General features: G+C 44.1%; 1 protein-coding gene across 1 annotated transcript in view; it reads right to left on the minus strand.

Annotated features, from left to right (window-relative positions):
- RYR3 (ryanodine receptor 3) overlaps window positions 1–18,533 on the minus strand; it is a 366,436-nt gene that overhangs the window by 58,099 nt on the left and 289,804 nt on the right. Inside the window, 3 exon segments of the mRNA XM_023752849.1 lie at window positions 6,124–6,364; window positions 8,656–8,976; window positions 15,135–15,265. Of these exon segments, the coding sequence (XP_023608617.1) occupies window positions 6,124–6,364; window positions 8,656–8,976; window positions 15,135–15,265 (693 nt within the window).

Here is an 18,533-nt window from a genome sequence, read left to right on the forward strand (position 1 = left end):
GAGTGAGCTGGCATTTTCAAATATCTGTAGAGGGTGATATAGAAATTAAATTATCTATCACCTTCCTTAAAGAAAACTTTGGCTTTCACGGATGGCCTGAAAAACGCAATGTCCCTTGGTGCATGCAGGATAATAGCTATCAAAAGCCAGTTCCCTAAGTCCTGAGACATCAGAATGAATTGCCCTGAGCAGCCTTACATTCTTCACATTCACAGAGAGCATGCACCAGGCTAAGGAAGAAAGGTTAAGGCTATGAGGCCAATACCACTTTTGGGTCCCTCTCTCATCTCCTGAATTCCTTATTGCTTTGAGTTCCAGCCTCACAGATGTTCTTATCTAATCCTTCTTGTTTTCTTTTCCAACTATTCTCTTCTTTATGTGGCAGACACTATAGGTTATTTACTCAGTCTCTTCCCTTCATAGGAAAAAAACACCCCATTTTATTCAGGTTGGCACTGTGCCCTGCTGAAGGTCACATTACCCAGCTTCCCCTGAGGGATCACCATGTGACTAAGTTCTGATCATTGAGCTGGAAGTGGTAGTTGTTGGATGAGCCTTCTAGAAAAGCTTTCTAAAAAGGGATCAGATAGCTGAAGGTGCCTTTTTGCCTTCCTGCTTCCTGTCTGGAATGATAATATGATGGTTCTAATTGGCATTTTGCACTATAAAGTAACTTTGAAGATGGAAGCCAATGTTAAGGATAGAAAGACAAAGCATGGAGGGTCTCCAGTAAGCAGCACCACACTAATCCTGGGTTGGGTACCTCTGCACTTCTTTTATATGTGAGAGTTAACTTCTACTTTGTTTAGGCCACTGTAATCATATATCCATTAGCGGAAGCCAAATGCAATCCAAACTTGAGGCTTGAGATCGATAATGCTTTTTGATTTCTTTCATATTGATTTTTCAGGAGCACTTTTTCATGGTCGAGTGTCAAGTTTGATCAAAACTGGCAGCTGTTCATTCTTTAGTGTTTTGGTTTAAACAAGCTTTATAGGTTTGCACTGTGCTCTGAGAGGGAAGCGACGAGAGTCATATTCTCTCCCACCAAGGAAAAGTACAGCCACAGGCAGTGTAACAGCAGCACTGAAACAACCTTAGGTCAACATTTCCTCCCAGGAGAAAGAAGACGATTTTGATCCCTTTGCCTTCATATGGGAAAGCAGTTTCTGCTGAATGAATTTTGTTTTCATCACTCTTCTTCTAAGAGGCAAAGCTTTACTTTTTATTTCTGGTGAACTCCTTTCACCAGGTTTAGATGGTGGGTATGCATGAAGAATATCTAGTTAAATGTCTTCCCCCATGTTCACAAACTCACTGCACCTCTCTCAAGCCAGATTAAGATGGTATCTGCAGATGAGAAGACCCTGACCTCGCCTCTCCTACTTGCCCAAAGCCTTTCTTCCTCTCACATGATGTACCAGGCTCATCTTCCCCTGCTCCCAGTCTTCCACAGAATTCATGACCTCTCTTAATATCCAGACACTTGATCCTTTTAGAGGCACTTAACTGATTCCTGAGTCTCTTTATCTGCACTGCATGCTGCCAAAGGGCCATGGGAAAATGCAAGGCTGTAGGTGGAAAGAAGGTTGGGTTTAGAGGTAATGATCAGTGGGGGTGATGGCTGAAGCAACCCAAGTGGGTAAAATTAATGAGCATATTAATGGAGAAAAGAAGCACAATAATAAACTCTTGGATGATGGCAAGAGTAAGGAGAGTTTGACTTCCATTCTCAAAAGATAAGTTATCAGATTTTGAAAGAAAGGAAAGCCATGCTCCTATGTTCATGGTCAGGTTGTCTGACTGAGAGTTAGGAGCATCTCTCAGCCTTATTCCTGAGCCTCCAGTAGGAGACACAGCCTGAAGCAGTCACCACACAGGGTTCCCTTCAACAGGCTGAGAGATGGGTTTTCTCCAAAATCACACTATTTAAAGTTGTTTGCTTCCATGTTCTGATTGTTTCTGATTTCCAGGGAGTTGCATTTTTTGAGAAAGTGAGTCAAGCCAGTGTGTCTTGTAGAGAGATTGTCCTGGACCTATGCTGACCTAGTATCTTCTGGAGGAGGAGATGGAGAGCTGCTTTGCCCTGCTCTGACCGCCCCACGCCATGCTTGGAATTCCTGCTTGTTCTGGGTCAGCCTCAGGCTGAACACCAATGCACGGAAGCTTCTCTTCAGAAGAGTGTTGTAGATGGTGAAGAAACTTGAAACACTGCCATGCCAGGGCTGAAGGAAGTACAAAGGTCTAATGTAACGAGGAAACACAGGGAGGAGGAGAAGAGAAGATGGAGCCCTTCAATATTTGAAGAGCTGCCACAAGAGAGATTGTCATTAGTTTTGTGTGCCTCCAAAGAGCAAGATCAGAGCCAATGGTAGGAATTACAGATTTGAGCTCAAATGGCTTAAACTGTCTGAGACTAGAATGGGAGTTACATGCAGGGAGAGGTGTGCCTATTGTGTCTAGCCATAGAGGATAATCAGAGGCAGGAAATGCACTGCTGGAAAAAGGAAGGGGGTATTTATTCATCCAGTTAGAGGGTGGATGAAGGGACCTCAAATATTCCTGCCAACTCCACCATTCCAGAATTCCAAGCCAGCTAATTCTTTGGGGTGAAGAAAGGACTTGAAAAAGGTAAAGGCACACACCTAGAAGGAGGCATTTCCAAGCCAGGCTCAGATGACCATGATGCTCCCTGGTGTTCAGGGAAGAACGGGTTGAAAAGCAGGGATGAATGAATTAATGATGATCTCAAAGACTCTCTGACATTGCCATTTTTAGCACTGCCAACCACGGTGCAGGTGGAACACACTCTATCTTCAGTCTTGATCATCAATAGTGACAAATGGCATTAAAGAGCTATTCTCGGAGCAACCTTACTCTGCTTTCATTTTTGTTTTCACCTCAAACTCTGACAAATTCCTTCCCTAAACTGTTAACATAATATGTTAATCAGAAATGACTAAAATGATGACTCTCAAAGCAGGATTTCTTTTGAGAAAGTGAGTCAAATGTCCCATAGATAGGTAAGGGATTTTATGTACACACATACACACATACACACAGTGTGTGTGTGTGTGTGTGTGTGTGTGTGTGTAAGGTATTTATTTTGAAATGCTAATTATAAGTAATCTTAAATTATTTTAAATAGTACATACAATTTGCCTTATAAAATAAATTCTAAAATGGGCATATTCAGACCTATTTCCTGCCCATGACAGAATGGCATACCACTCAAAATGTTAGGAATATTCCCTCAAGCATTAAAGGGTGTGGTATAATAAAAAAGATCTATTTGGTCTTTGATTCCCACTAGGACCAACAATACTTTGTTCCTTTTCCTGTTTATGGTCATTAGTCTCCTATGTGCTCATTTCCCTCATCATTCACTTTAAATTCCACAGTCAATCTTTATAATCACTAGTTTACATATACCCTCAACTCCCTAACCCATTTTTTTCTTTGTCATACTCACTTTGCAAACTTCCAACCCTGATCAAATCAACCTCTCTTCCTACTCTGAGCCAAAACCTGGCAGCAGAATTGACTGGAGAAAAAGACTTTAAATTCATAATCATGGATCTCAAGTGGGGCCCTTAATGCTACTTGGCATCACACCACACTTCTCTGGTCCATCTGTTTTCCCACCTCTCCCTGGCCACTGTCTTATATCTTCTTCTTACTCCTCAAGTCTCCAAGCAACTTCTCCCCATCCTCACTCTTAGCTGATCATCTTGCTTCCTACTTCACCGAGAACGGAAGCAATCAGGAAGGGATTCCTACAGATTCTACCCATCCATATACAGGGTGTCCCCTCATAAATGTATATACACTTTAACAGCTGATAGCTGTTTTAAAAATGAAATGTACTTTAATAAACACTGCCTTTATAATAATTCGGCCTTCCTGCCTGCTGTTGTGAATGAACTATCTGAGGCTGATCCTTTGCCTGTTTAAGGGGCATTGCTTTAGAAACAGATCTTGTAACATAGAAACCCACACATGAGACCTATATGTTCATGTTGGCCAAAATCACCCCAAACAACTTAATAAATAAAATAAAAAGAAATCTTCTCTCACTCTGATCAATTTCCTCTTCTCTACTGGATTATTCCCATTAGCAAAGAAGCAAGCTGACTAGTCTCTCATCTTAAAAACTCTTCTCTTGACTCTACTTCTGTCTCCAGCTACCATCCCATTTCTCTGTCTTCCTTTATAATAAAACTCCTTGAACAAGTTGTCTGTATCACTGGCTCTAAATCCTTTCCTTCCATTCTCTTCTAGTCCACTCCAAAGAGGCTTTCATCTTCATTGCTCCACTGAAACTGCTCCGGTCAAGGTCACCAATAAACTTCACTCATCATTCTTTCCTCCTGGAAATGCCTTATAAAGTTGGCACCCAGGACACATTATTCTTTTGGTTTCCTCCTGTCTCATTGGTTACTCCCTCCTAGTCTCCCTCCTTTGTTTGACTTCTTCATGTTGGAGAGCACAAGGGCTGAGTCCTTAGAACTCTCTCTCCCCTTCAATACTTTATTTCATCCAGTCTCATGGTTCTTAAAGACTACATGCTAATATGTTGATGACTCCTAAATTCCTATATCTACACCAGACCCCTCTTCTGAACTCTGCACTCATATTCAACTGCCCACTCAACACTGTTATTTCCATATTGATTAGACAACTCAGATTTAACATGTCCAAAAGCGAGGTCCTGATCTTCCCCTAAAAATCCTCTGTAACCACAATCTTGCTCAACTCAGCTGATAAAAACCCTATCCTTCCATTTGCCAGAATCTTCTTTGACTTGACTCTCCTCTTTTCTTTCATTCCCAATCTGGAAGTCCTGAGGGCTCTACTTCATAATAGACCCAGAATCTGATACCTTCTGTCAATCTTCGTTATTACCATGCTGGCCTCAGCCAAAATCAACTATTTTTCTTTTTCATTTTTTAAGTTAAATCTTTATTGTTGAAAGTATTGCCCCCCCCCCCATTAACCCCTTCTAGCCCACCTCTTTTTAATTGTGGTAAAATACATAAAACATAAAATTGGCCATTACTGACATTTAGTACATTCACAATGTTGGGCAACTATTTCTAAAATATTTTCAGGACTCTAAAAGGAAATCACAATCCCATTAAGCAGTTGTTCCCCATTACACCCTCCTCCACCAAATCCCTCCAGTCTGGCAACCTCTTGTCTGCTCTGTCTCAATCAGCTCTTGACTGGATCATTGTGAGCCTCCCAACTGGTCTCCTCACTTTCTAATTTGCTTCCATCCCTCACCATAGTGTTCAAAGAATGAGTCAGATCACATCACAGATGAGCTCAAAACCTCCACCAACTTCTCATCTCACTCAGAGTAAAAGCCAATCTTCACAGTGGCCTACAAGGCCCTGACTCACTCTCTATACTCCTCACTCTTCCCCAGCTACACTAGTCTCCTTGTGATCCCTTGAACATCCCAAACACACTCCTTCCTCAGGGCCTGCACCAGATGTTCCCTCTTCCTAGAACATCCTTCCCAGACCTGCAGGATTTCTAACTTCATCTCCTTAGGTCTTTGCTCAATTGTCGCTTTCTTAGTAATGTTCTGTTTACAACAGCAACTCCACCCTACCCTGGCACCCCTTACCCTGCTTTGCACAGATTACTTTTATAAGTAAAGTGCATATTTAAATATATAAGTATAGATAATTATATAAGTACTTATTTTGTTTATTGTCTGCATGCCCCACTCCCCTCCCAGAATGAAAGCTCCCTACACCAGATATCTTCATTTGTTTTGTTCATCCTGTTCCCCAATGCCTGACAGTCTACTGAATGAATTCATATCTACTGAATGAATGTGTGACAGAACAGCAGAAGGGCAAGAGTGCGTCACTGCTGCCCTTATTCGACCAACTCCCTCTCACCTGTGGTATTTGAGGATGGAAGGGGTGGCTGTGCCACTGACGATATAGAATCACTGGTCAAGGAAAGCATCGCTCGGAGGTCTCACACTAGGGATTATTGGGGGGCGGGGGGAGCTGGTGGAGGCTGCTGTGACCTCCCTCTATCACTTTAACACAACCAAATACCACCTTCCTCCCTGTGGGTATGCTCCCCAGGCCTCCTTCGTACCTGTTGTTGTCCACGTAGCGGATGAGCATGGGGTAGAAGGCGTAGAGGTCTCTGCAGAGGACTGCGAACTCATCCAGGATGAGGAGCTCTGCCTCCTGAGTGTCCCCTTTGCTGTCAGCTTTCAGCTGCTCTTCCTCCTGCACTGTCTTGACAGCCTTTTTCTTCAGCTTCTCCAGAGTTGGGATGAAGTGGCTTCTGAGCAGGTCAGGCCTGGCTTTGCTGATGATTGGCTGGGCGTACACTGCGTTTGCAAACAAAGGGCCTCCCCCTCATTTCACATAGTATGACAATTGATGAAAGGAAAGAAGTGACACTGAGAGGTTGAGGTTCTGAAAACCCATCAACTCAGGGTGGCACCTGTTCACACCTCCTAGTTCTTCCTAACAGCTATCTTGAATCATTTTATAGTATATTCATGCTGGTTTTGGCTCACTAGCTAAATTATAAACTCCTTGAACAAAGCATTTTGTTCATAATAACCAGCACTGTGCCAAGCCAAGAGTAGGTACTGGACACTATGCTTTCTGGTTATTTTATAGAAAAATCTGTTGCTAAAAATACATTAACCCAACCACAGTTCTCAGCACCCAAGACTTGAGAACTATCAGTCCAATGCCTGGAGGCTCCCCGGGGCCCTGAGGAAGGCAAACAAACTATTATCAGTAATAATGAGCTGAGAGGGAGAGGTGGCCACTAGAAGTCAAAGAGCAGGAACAATAGAGGGTAACGTAGGGATAAGGACACATATGTAATAACTTAATCAATAAAAAAATTTAAAAAAAGTATCATAGACCTATGCAAAACAACAACAACAAACAAACAAACAAACAAACCCAAAGAGCAGAAACAAGCCTCAGTGGGACTTGGGACTATCATCCTGACCTTCTTAATGAGAAAGATAAAAACTTTATGTCTCACCCTATTTCTTAAATGGAATATCCTATTGGTTCAATTCATAATAAAAAGCAGAACCTGAGTGATTATATTAAAAAAGTGGAATGAAATGAATGAGTCATGAACTGTTGACAATGTTAATGTATATTTCAAAGTTTCTTTAGCTTAGGGCATTTTAACTGAAAACAGCCTACTTTTCAGCATTTAAAAAAATCTTATTTTGTCTTATTTTTTAATTTCATAAAGAAGACCATTTTGGAAAGAGAAAGTGACAGTAGCTCTCTGCTGAGATGCATTAACCAAGAAGTCGAAACTCTGAGCTGTGATGGCTTGGATTTCACCCCACACCTCATCCCACACAGAGGTGCCTTTCTGCCTTGAGCTATAATTAGAATGGCTACTCCAGATGTGGGTGATTTGGGGGTTACTATTTAAAATTGATTTTGTTCAGGTACCAGAAATTAAGTGGCCTGATGGTAGAATTAATTCATCTGTGGAATAAAAGGCCAAGTTCCATTCCCATCAGTGCCTCTCTTGCTGTGACCTCTTTTCTCTCTGCTCCTCTAGGGGGCTAAGGGAGCTGTTCCTTTATCTCCTTCCTTCCCTTAATCCAGATTTACAAATGAGAGCTCATTAACAAATGCTTCAGGGTTAACAATATTCTTGGGCTAACAGATAAGAAAGGAATGCCAACTTTATGTATTCATGTCCACAGAAGCCTATCTCTACTATCTAGTAGCCATTAGCACCCAAATATTTATAATTTTGATCTCAGTTCATTCCTGAGAAAAGAAGGAGGTAGGAACTTTTCTTCCTTGGTCATGCAGAGGAATGCCTACTAATTTATCTGGGAAGGGAAATACCCAGAGTTAGGCTGATACTCCTTGGGACTCAGCCATGGTGTGTCATGGTCCAGGAGACTATCTGGGTGAAGCTGTTCTGGTGGACTCCTCTATCTAAACTATGGGTCCATCCAAAGCAAAGACTTTTCTAACTCTTCAGACTCTACTTTGACACAGAGAACACTAAATACTCATGGTTTCCTGACTGTGGAAAGAATGGTTATTCGTTTTCTAAGTCTTTCCTTTCTTTGAGGTTGCTCTAGGAACAGAAAATCAGCTAACACCATTTATCAAGAGCCTACTGAATGTAAGGAGTTCCAGAGGAACACAACTACCCCCCGCCAAAAAAAATCACCCCAAAACAAAGTGATACGACTGTGAACCTACATTAGAGAGTGTCCAAGAAAGCATAAAGTAAGATACAACTGCCAGAAACTTACAGCACTGCCCAGATGGCAGTGAATTTTATAGATGTGGAGAATGCAAAGGATCACTTATCAAGAAAATAGGGACAATTATTACCAGAAGAGCAAAGGGGATTCTTAAGTACCAAAAGCAAATAAAGCCAGGATCATGTGCATCAGGTAGAGTTTATCAAGAAGGTCTCAGAGGCCTGGACTAGCTGGGGAGCGGGGCAGGAGCATTTGCTCCAAGAAACTCTAATAAGTCGATTCTTTTTACTGTTAAGTAACAGAGGTGGGTAGGGAGAACAGTTTAAAGAGGGTCTAAGAGGTGAAAAGAGGCTCTAGGCATCTTGGTCCCTGAGCTGGGCTGGGGAGAAAGGCTTCTGTGGTACCTGCAATGCGCTTCATCCAGGAGGCCTCATCGATGCCCAGGTTGTTGTTGATGATTTTCAGGATGTTGCCCAGGATGACGCTGAGGTGTTCCGAGGTGACTTTGGTGCACCAGGGCCCTGTGCTGGGGGGCAGGTGCTCAGGCCCCTGCTCCCACCAGTAGGACAGGTAGTTGCAGAGCATGGGCAGGATCACCTCGATGACATGGGGCATCTCTGTGTACCGGGCTCCGGACTCGGCTAGGTGGTGGATTTCCTTCATGAGGCGTTCCAGTGGGGGGATGTCAGGACACATCTCTTCCACTGTGTCTGGCACCCCCAGAACTGGCCGAGAGCATACAGGAAGAACAAAGGGACAATAATTCAAAAGCACAATGGTGCAACCTTCTCTCCTCTGTCCCACCCTCCCTTTGGTCAGTAGGTGTGAGTTTTCACCCCAGAGCCTTGCATGAAGGAGCCCTGGATGTGGAGCTTCTGTCAGCTGAAGACTGTAGCTACCAGAGGCTGGGTTATCCTCCCACATGTCACACTCAGCTTGAAGCACTTAAACAGAAGGTTAAAGGAGCATAACAGGGACCCAGCTAAGGGGCATTTCCCAAGACCTCTCTGTGACCAAGCCAGTCTCTGGGCTTCTCCATTCTGTCCTGAGTGCGTGCACTGCAGGGAAGGCGGGTCTAGTTAGAGAAAAGCCACTAATGGGTGTTTGGTTGCCAACTCGTGGTTCAATCACCGAGATGGCATCTGCACTGCTTAGAAAAGGAAAGGAAACCTCATCACATGTTGCCTCAGCGGGACCAGAGACAACAACACGTTCCATCCAGTTGGAAATTTTGGGAAAGAAACATTGCACATGAGTTGATTTCTGCATTTACAATTGACCTGAGGTGACCTGTCAATCACTTAAGCCTTTTTGTTCCTGCAGGCATATGTGCAAGGAACAATGAGTAGCCCTGCCCTTTCCTCACACTGAATGACTGCAGTCACTTTGCTGAACAAGGACAGATGGGATGAAGTGGCAACAGAGTTCCACATTAAAGGTTATCAGATACAAGAGGAGCCAACACAAGAAGCAGCCAGGGGCTAGCTGTCCTGTTCTCTTTAAGGAAAAGGACACTTTCTCCCAAAAGCTGGGAAGAGAGACTACTAGAAGCATCCTGAGGTTCCTGACAGGCGAGAAGACAAAAAGGGCGCTGAGTGAGGGACATGGCTGGTTGAGAAAGAAGCATAAGCCCAAAGCTCTACAGGTGCATCCCTTTATATTACTGCTCCCCACAGAGTCCACCTGGGCCTGGGGGTGGGTACACGCCACCCAAAGGCCAAACTTCTCACACTGGGCCAAAGCATCAGGCACCACAGTGGCGAGGAAGTCTGAGAAGCCACAGGAAATTGTGGAGCATTTTCCCAGAGCATGAGTTCCACTAGAAGATTTGAGGAGATGATTTTTGATACTAGAAGTAAAGTTCTCATGAATTTCTCAGGACAAGCAGAAGCCTTCAAATAGAAGTTTGTGTTCAGTGAAGCAGGTTATGCCTGCAGGCCCTCTGCTATTGGTGTTGCTGCTGGTTGGGGGTCTGCTTCAGACCTTGGGTCCACAGGAGCTGAAGGGTTAATGAGTAAGGGGCCAAGGCAAATTCTTTGGCTTTTAGAAATACTGGCTGGTTGAAAGGGACTGTTTTGATTTCCCTCGTGATCATACTGCCTAGAGCAGACATACAAAATAACAACCCTGGCTACCGTGGAGTGAGTGAATCTGTAGCTGAGACAGGTGGTTCTGCTGGATGGCATGTGGCAACGCGGTGGACCCTGGGGAGTTCCCTGCTACAGAGCAGTCCCATGAGGTCCCAACACACTTTCCCTAGGATGACTTTCTGTTGTTATCACTACGGCCTTTGGGAAGTAGCAGGTTAAGGATCTCTCTGCCTTGGAAGCTAGGAGTGGACCAATATTCTTTAAAACCCAGACCATTCAAAAGGATTCACAGCATGAAAGCCAAAGAAACCTGGCCTCCCGTGATTTACAGTGGAAGGGAATTCCTTGGGCCAGATATGGTCCCCTGCCCACAAATCTAGCCTCTTTTAGCAGAACAACAACAATCAGGGGTGACCTCAACATGGGGGCCTAGGGAGACTCTCACAAACAAAATAATTTTACACAGTGTCAGAATAAAGAGGTAAAGACAGAGGAGTCAAACTGTCTACCTCCCGCTCTGCACACAGAGCAATGCCAACCACCACAGTGCAACTGAAGCTTACAGTTGTTTGTTGTAAAATTGTAAATAAGAAGGCTTGTGTGTGTGTGTGTGTGTGTGTGTGTGTGTGTGTGTGTGTCTTTAAATGGCATGTAGACAATACCTCAACAGGAATACTTTTTTTTTCCCTTAAGGAAAACACAGAGTTGCTTGAGGTTTCTGCACTGGAGTCATTATAATGACCTTTAAAAGTTATTTATATGTAATTGGCTCTCGAGTAGAGGAAACATTTGAGATTCAGATGGTGTTTTGTACTTCAAATGCCATATAAAACCACAGAATGAATGCTGCTGAGTTATCTACCTGAAAAACAGCCTTAGCGGGGTCTTGTCAGAATCAGACACAAGACTGTTAGGGAGGATCATTTGAACGACTGCCCTTTCATCTTCTAGATCAACAATTTTTAACCTTTCGTAGCTCATGGCACACATAAACTGATTACTAAAATTCTGCAGCACACCAAAAATATATATTTTTTGCTGGTCTGACAAAACATAGGTTTAATTTTGATTCATTCACACAAGATGGCTATTGTTGTGTTGGCTATTATTATTTTTTTATTTGACAATCTAAGGGAAAAGAGGTCAGTGCCCCTGACTAAATAGTTAGGTATTGCATGTTTTAAAAATTCTTGCAAAACACCGGTTGAAAATCGCTGTTCTACATCAGTGGTTCTCAAAGTGAAGTCCTCCCACCACCAGCAGCAGCAAAGTAGTGATAGGACCTTCTGAGTCCAGACCCGCTGGGTTAGAAACTCTATGGGCTGGACTCAGCAAGCTTCATTCTAAACAGCCCTCCGAGGGATTCTGATGTACGCTGGAGTTTGAGAACCACTGAGTTAGATTCTAAAGTTGTATATTCTTCACTGAGCAGCTCTTCCCTCAAGAAGAGGCCAGCAGAGAGCTTCACCTCTTTGGAGTGGAGGCAGAGCTTCCATGGAAACTGGACCTCCTTCCTCTGGTTGCTTATCCCAATTAGAGTGTACAAAGTAAACTGGCTGGTGATTAGGATGTTTTGGCCAATCTAATGTTCTGATTAATAGACCACTGCCACACATAGCCAAAGATTTTATCTAGTTTTGAATAACTGGCACATAATAGTATTAAAACTTTTCTAGGCTTCTCTTTATAATTTTTGGATGAGTCAGAAAATGCACCAGGATCTTGTAGGGTAGGAGAGTTACTAATATGAGTAACTACTGGAAGAATACTAACTATCAATTAATAGAGATGTCCAATTGACTGAAGGCTTGATAAATCAGTTCATATTGTATTTCTAAACTGAAGACTCACCTCATTTGTCACCCTATACATTCCTGCCCCTTCTTGATCCCTTTAGCCACCCACTTTATATAATGAATGAAGTCTATTTCCATAGAGTCTGTTAGGCCATCACTCATTCTCTGACTCCAGGCAAACTTGGTTACCCCATAATACATATTCACACACAGTCTACTTTTCAAGAGCCATACACGTGATCAGCATTCACTCTTTGATTAACTGAATGCTCAAAAACATGGGCTCAGGGGACTTGGGTACTGAGTCCCACAGTATGTCACTGATGGATGAAGAACTGTGTCATCTCTAATCACAACCTTGTCTCTTTTCTTTCTTGTGAGTAAGCAATGACGGGTACTTATTTTTTATTTATGAACGTGTCTTATCAAATCAATGTAGTGGTATGTAAAATAAGAAGCAACATTTTTCAAATAGCTCTTGAGAAGGAGAACAATGGGACAGAGCTGTTCCCCTCCCTCCCAAAGCCAATCTAGGTTTCCTCCATCTATTTGTCAAGCTCTCACTTTGTCTGCTCTGTGCCTCAATGCGTTCAAAAGCAGAATAGGTCTCTCTCTTTCCCAACATATTGGTGATACTGAGACAAAGGTGCACTATTTCTTGAGTCAAAGTTGGAGCAGAATGAATGTATAAATGTCCAGCACAGTCGTGACTGGACCCATGTCTCTTTGGAACTGGGGAGCAACGCTTGGTCTGGCATTTGCCTACAGATGTCACAGCCCTTCTCAACGTTACTAAAGCCACTCAGTTGCTCAGCTCCCACTCAGCTGCAAGATGTGACTCATTTAGAACCATGAGAGGGTGGAAAAAACCCAAGGTTAAAACATATTTTTGCTAGTCCAAGAAAGGAGAGAGAGGGTGAGATGAGGCTGAAGGGAATTAACTTGGAAATTTCATCAGAGACTTTGGAAAGTGGAGGCACCTCAGCAGTGTTTCTTTCTTCACCAGCCCTGAGAACACCAGTCTCCATTGTATTCTTGCTCAGGAAAAGAGTTTTATAAAGGGACCTTATCTAAACCATCCTGGTGATCATTTCTGAGGGCAAGGTGTTCCTTTTATCTGAGGTAGAAAAGGCAAATGGGGATAAACCCACTTTGGCTGAGCACTCTGCATTCTTAGATGGGGAGACTGGTGGTAAAGAGTGGAGCATGAATCTGTACTCTCTTAGCACTCCCTCCCTTAGGATCTCATAGCGGCTTGAGAAGAGGGCCCGAACCAAATAGAATCGCTATGCTGTCCATCACCTGTTGGTCTGGTATATCAATATTTTAAGGAAATATTGGTACTGAATAGGATGGTTCTGGTTTGAAATGGTTTACTACGTTTTTTTTAAATTGTTTTTTTAAAATTATGTTTTTATTGATTTTAGAGCGAGAGGAAGGGAGAGGAAGATAGAAAGAAACATTGATCAGCCGCCTCCTGCACACCCCTATGAGGGATCGAACCTACAACCAGGGTATGTGCCCTGACAAGAAAAAGAACAGACGGCCCTTTGATGCACAGAATAACTCTGGCAAGGCATGGTTTTTCTTGATACTGATTAGGCCCATGGTGTGGTAATTTTTGCTTCATGTTACTTTTTGTTTCATGTTACACCGAATCACTGTAGTTCCTTCTAGTTGATTCAAGGTTTCTGTGTGAAGCTCCTCTATTCCACTGCCCATCAGTGGGATCACAATTCATCCAAATGGGAGGACTCTCCCTTCCACCCTCCAGGAGCAGGTTTACAACCTGCCTTGCATTCCAGTTCTAAGTTCTTCTAGGATAGGGGGTGGAAAACCTTTTCTGTAAGGGGCCGGAGCATAAATATTTTAGGCATCGCAGGCCAGACAGTCTCTGCTGCCATGACTCAGCTCTGCCGCTGGAGTGGAAGGGAAGCAGAATGTGCCTCTTTGGCACAGCGATTATTTTGAGCTGATTACTTTTAGCTGATTATTTTTAAGAAACAGCATACAGAATCTCTGAAGAAGGATTAGAAGTTACTCTTTTGTCAAAAAACTCTACATTTATAAGGCAGTCTACTGGGAAGAGAGCTCTTACCCAGCAGGACTGTTTCATCTGAGAGACTGTTTTATCTGAGAGACATCTGAATGGCCTGGCAACCTTTGTTTACAAACAGCTCCTCTTCTCCCCTTCCTGCCTGCCTCCTTCCCTTCCACGGCCCATGCCTTTGCCCCTTTCCTTAGCCCAGACAGTGTTTAAGGCTTAATCCTCGGGCTACCTTTCCAATGTATGTGATTAAAATGGTTTTATTTTTCTCTTGTTAACCTGTCTTTTCTACAGGGGTTTTAGCCAAGAACAATGCAGGGTAGAGGGAAGATTATTTTTCCTTCCCAACCTAGTGCTAAAGCAGCCACAGCAACATCTAAACAAGTGGGTGTGACCTGCTCCAAGAAAAGGTTATTTACAAAATCAGGCAGTGGGCTCATCATCATAGTTCGCCGACTGCTGTCTTAGAACTTAGAACAATGCTCTGTTCTTGTGTCATTTCACTTCCCTCTGGTGTTTTCCTATGTTTTATTCTCTGTGCAGATGGAGAACGTGTGGTCATCATCCTTGGAAACAGTCTCTCCTTGGACATGAAGAGCATAATAGGTTATTAGTGCAGACCTGCCCTTCTGCTGACCCTGGAGAGAAACCGAGCAAGTCATCACATCCCCAGGGGGCAGGAGGAGAAGACCCAGGGCAGACAAGAGAACCCGAGGTTTCAGGTTCCTCATTTTACGGAGGAAGAAACCGAAGTCTAACAGTAACAAAGGACTTGCCCATGCTCATTTTCCCAGCAAGATGGAGACATGCAACACATCCAGCCCTGACCTCTGGCCCCTCAGAGCATGTCAAGCAGCAGTGCTGCAGGCCACCGCCCCCTGCCTGCACGGCCTTCCTTCCTGGGCTCTCCTCCCAGGACACGGGCTGATGATCTGTGGGAAGATACTTACTAGATCTCTCCCTGGGGGTTTTGGTGTTGAAGACGGAGAGCGGATTGTAGCGGTTAAGGGTGGGCTCCAGGAATGCCACTGGAATGGCAGCTGCCAGGGAAGCCAGGCATTCTCCAAGGGCAGGACGTTGTCTGGAAACAAACAAGTCCATTCAGAAGTGCTGCCATTCACATGCTGGCCCCATGCGTTGGTGGGCCAGGCCCCTTCCCCAGGATGTCTCAGGCCGCTTCTCATAGATGACTCCACTGGACATCCCTAGGCCCTGGGCTCAGCAGAGCTGCATACACTTCTTTCTCCCCCATCTTTTGCTGGACATTAACCAATGCTCTGCAATGGTCTCACTACTTGGAACCCAGTTATTAATTGGCCAAGGTGATATAATATGCTATGTAGTTTTGTACTTATCTCCCATCATGTCTGAGAGCAAGTTTTGCTGGCATCCACACTGAATCTGATCCTCCTTGTCCTCAAAGTGCTTTGAAATCTTCTGTGTAATTTCTCTGTGTCTATTCTCTGCTATGGATGGAGCCTGTGTCCACCAGTGGGAATAGTAGATAATGGGCCAAAAGTACTAATAAGACACAAAATAAGATACCTAACTTCTAATAGAAATAATAGGTCCCAGAGCATCTTGCATGATTTAGAGGAAAGGCCTCTAACACCTATTACTTCTATCTCTTCCTTTCATAAACATTTGAGTGTCCAGCATGTAATGCATTAAGCTCTGGGTTTGAAATCTTTCTCTGAAACAAGCAACCAAACAAAAATAAAATGCTTGGGATTCCCCAGTTCAGATTTTTGGTTCTCCAACTGAGAGGATTTGTGCTTGCTTGTGGGATGACCAAGTCTGCAAGTATAAGTGACGGGAACCAGCCACTGGCTGGTCTGCGTGGAGCTGGTACTGAAATAGTGCTTCCCCCTCACAGACCTGGACTTAGCCTCGAGCTGTACTGTCTAACTCAGTGGGTCCTTTCTGCTGGTGAGACAGCACAGTGACAGTGCTGGCTTGAGGGCCCTGTGTGGGGCTGTTATCTGTTGCTTTCTGATGAATGAGAGAGCAGAGCCCACAAATATCTGTTTTTCACCCACAAATATCCCCTCTTCCCCACCCATTGGCATTCAATCATGGAGAGATCACACATCGGCCCTGTGAGTTACACATGTGATGTCAGCTCCCATATAAGGGAAAAAATTCTTCAAACAAACCAATATTGTGAGTCCTTTGTTAGACCACGATGCCAAGATAATCAGTGGGAAATGTAGACAATTGGTCTCTAATTAAGAACTGGAAGGGCTTAGAGTGCTCAAGCCCATCTTGTTCGCTTTGCTCTGTGACTGATCAACTCAAATTGTGCACTGATGCTGTGAGCGTGAAGCTCACTAGCTAACCCCCTGAAGCGGAGGGTGTCAGGCTGTATCTCTCGGGAACCACCATGGAGAAAAACGCCAGCAAGAGTGGGCGCACTTGCAGCCAAGAGCAGACACTTAACCCACGACTGCACTTCCGTGGAAACAGAAAGGCATTCAGCCCTCGGGTTCCCTGAAGCTCCCACCAGAACCTGCACCCAAGGCTGTGGAACCTGCCCTTCACTGTGACAACAGCCAACACATCTGGCAGCACCAAGAAGCCTGAATGTCAAAACTGTAGGGTCTCTGGACACAGATAACAAGCATTGACTATGTGGTGGGGGTGACTAGGGGAGCCAGTGCTTCCCGAGGAGTAAGCCAGACAGTTTTAGCCTTTGTCATTCCTCCTTTGCTAAGCTCAGGGTGGAGGGAAAGCATGAGAAGAGAGGCATCCTTTTAACTTCAGGCCTGAATGACCAACACCCCAGTGACCGCTGAGGTGAGGTCCTGTCTATCTCAAATATGAGAATCTACAACAGGCTGCTTATTTTTCAGTCAACACTCTCTCCATTTAACCAATCACCGTGGCCAATGAAGAGAGATACTGTGTTTCTTCTCCTTCAGTCTTGCCTTTTGAGGAGGAGGAGGAAATAAAGAGCTAAATTGCGATGGAAAAGAAATGCCATGGGGAGGGCATTGAAGGGAAACAATCCTGGGTGAAAGTCAGGGATGACAAGGAAGGGCAGACCTGAGAGCGAATTTTAGCTGGCCCAGGGAGGTGAACCTGGGAAACGGCAGGCCCTGGGTTGTCTTGGTGCTAAACTGACCCATTATTCCCCTCTTGCTTACTCTCTCACCAAAATTAAAGTCATGAACTCATGACAGTGAATTTCTAGAACGTCAGTCTCATACGAAGGCAGTCCTCAGGACGGAAGACAGTTTCCCAGTGCTGCACTGACTGGAGGGGCACGCATGTCCCATCCTCCGGATATTAATTACTGAGAAACCGGAGTCTCTCCCAGCTCACCCCAGGACGCTTTCTAGTCGAGCTCACAGTGAGGCTAATTAGCCACTGGGCCAAAAAGGATATAAGCAACAGTTCTCCTGGCCTGTTAAAAGTTCTATAAAAGTAAAGCTCAGAAGTCTGCCAATTAATGCTCCTGGCTGTGAGATACCAGAGTGAAAGACTGTGACCTCCAGGCCCCAGAGAGACTGAGCTGATAAAGGCCTGCTGTTACAATGCTTCTCTGGTCATTAGCGCCCTCCAGAGGGCGGTGTGGCTGTGGACCAATCAAGCAAGGGCTACACAAACAGCTCCATAGCAACCAAATGATCTATCTTAGAGTTTCTCACTGGAGGTGGAAACTCTTTTGTCTTCCTCCCTCAGTTCATCCTGTCTAGTAGAGTATTTTTCATGTATAGTACTTGGTCATGGTGACAGATTGAGGAGGGTTCAATTTGTATTTCAGTTTTTGTTACTTCCAAGTCGTTCTCTCAATTTTATTTCCATGGATCGGGACCTTGTTGCCAGGGACACAGGCAGAGACAAAGTCATCACAGCAATAATAATTACGCCTTGCACATATCTGGGGATTTGCAGCTGTGAAAGTTCCTCCGTGTATATTGCAGAGGATGCTAAGGAGAGAAAACAACACATCGCAGAGGGCAGAAAGCAGGGTAAGGGGTGGTACTAAAGAGCAATCTCAGAGGGTTAGGGAAAGCTTGCAATGTTTGAGCAGCCTTGGTCAAAAGCAGCCAGGGAAAGAAGGGAGAAGTAAATCTCTGAAGTATGTCTCACTTTCACAATACAAAAGAAAACAAAGGTGGTTAATAGTGGTAGCATTGCAAGTGTAGGATTTTAAATCATTAACTAGCAGACAGACAATTGGAGCAGACTTAAGTGCTTCTCCCAGCTGACTCCCACCACCATGGAGTGTACAGGCACAATATTCACAACGTTGCGGGAAGCAGATACATAATAAAACTGCAATGAATATATGAATAAAGCATGAAAAGTCATATGAATCTTTTTCTGGTCTGACATTTCAGAGC

Source organism: Myotis lucifugus, unplaced genomic scaffold, assembly GCF_000147115.1.
Source record: "Myotis lucifugus unplaced genomic scaffold, Myoluc2.0 scaffold_38, whole genome shotgun sequence".
In the NCBI taxonomy this organism is placed as follows: Eukaryota; Metazoa; Chordata; class Mammalia; order Chiroptera; family Vespertilionidae; genus Myotis; species Myotis lucifugus.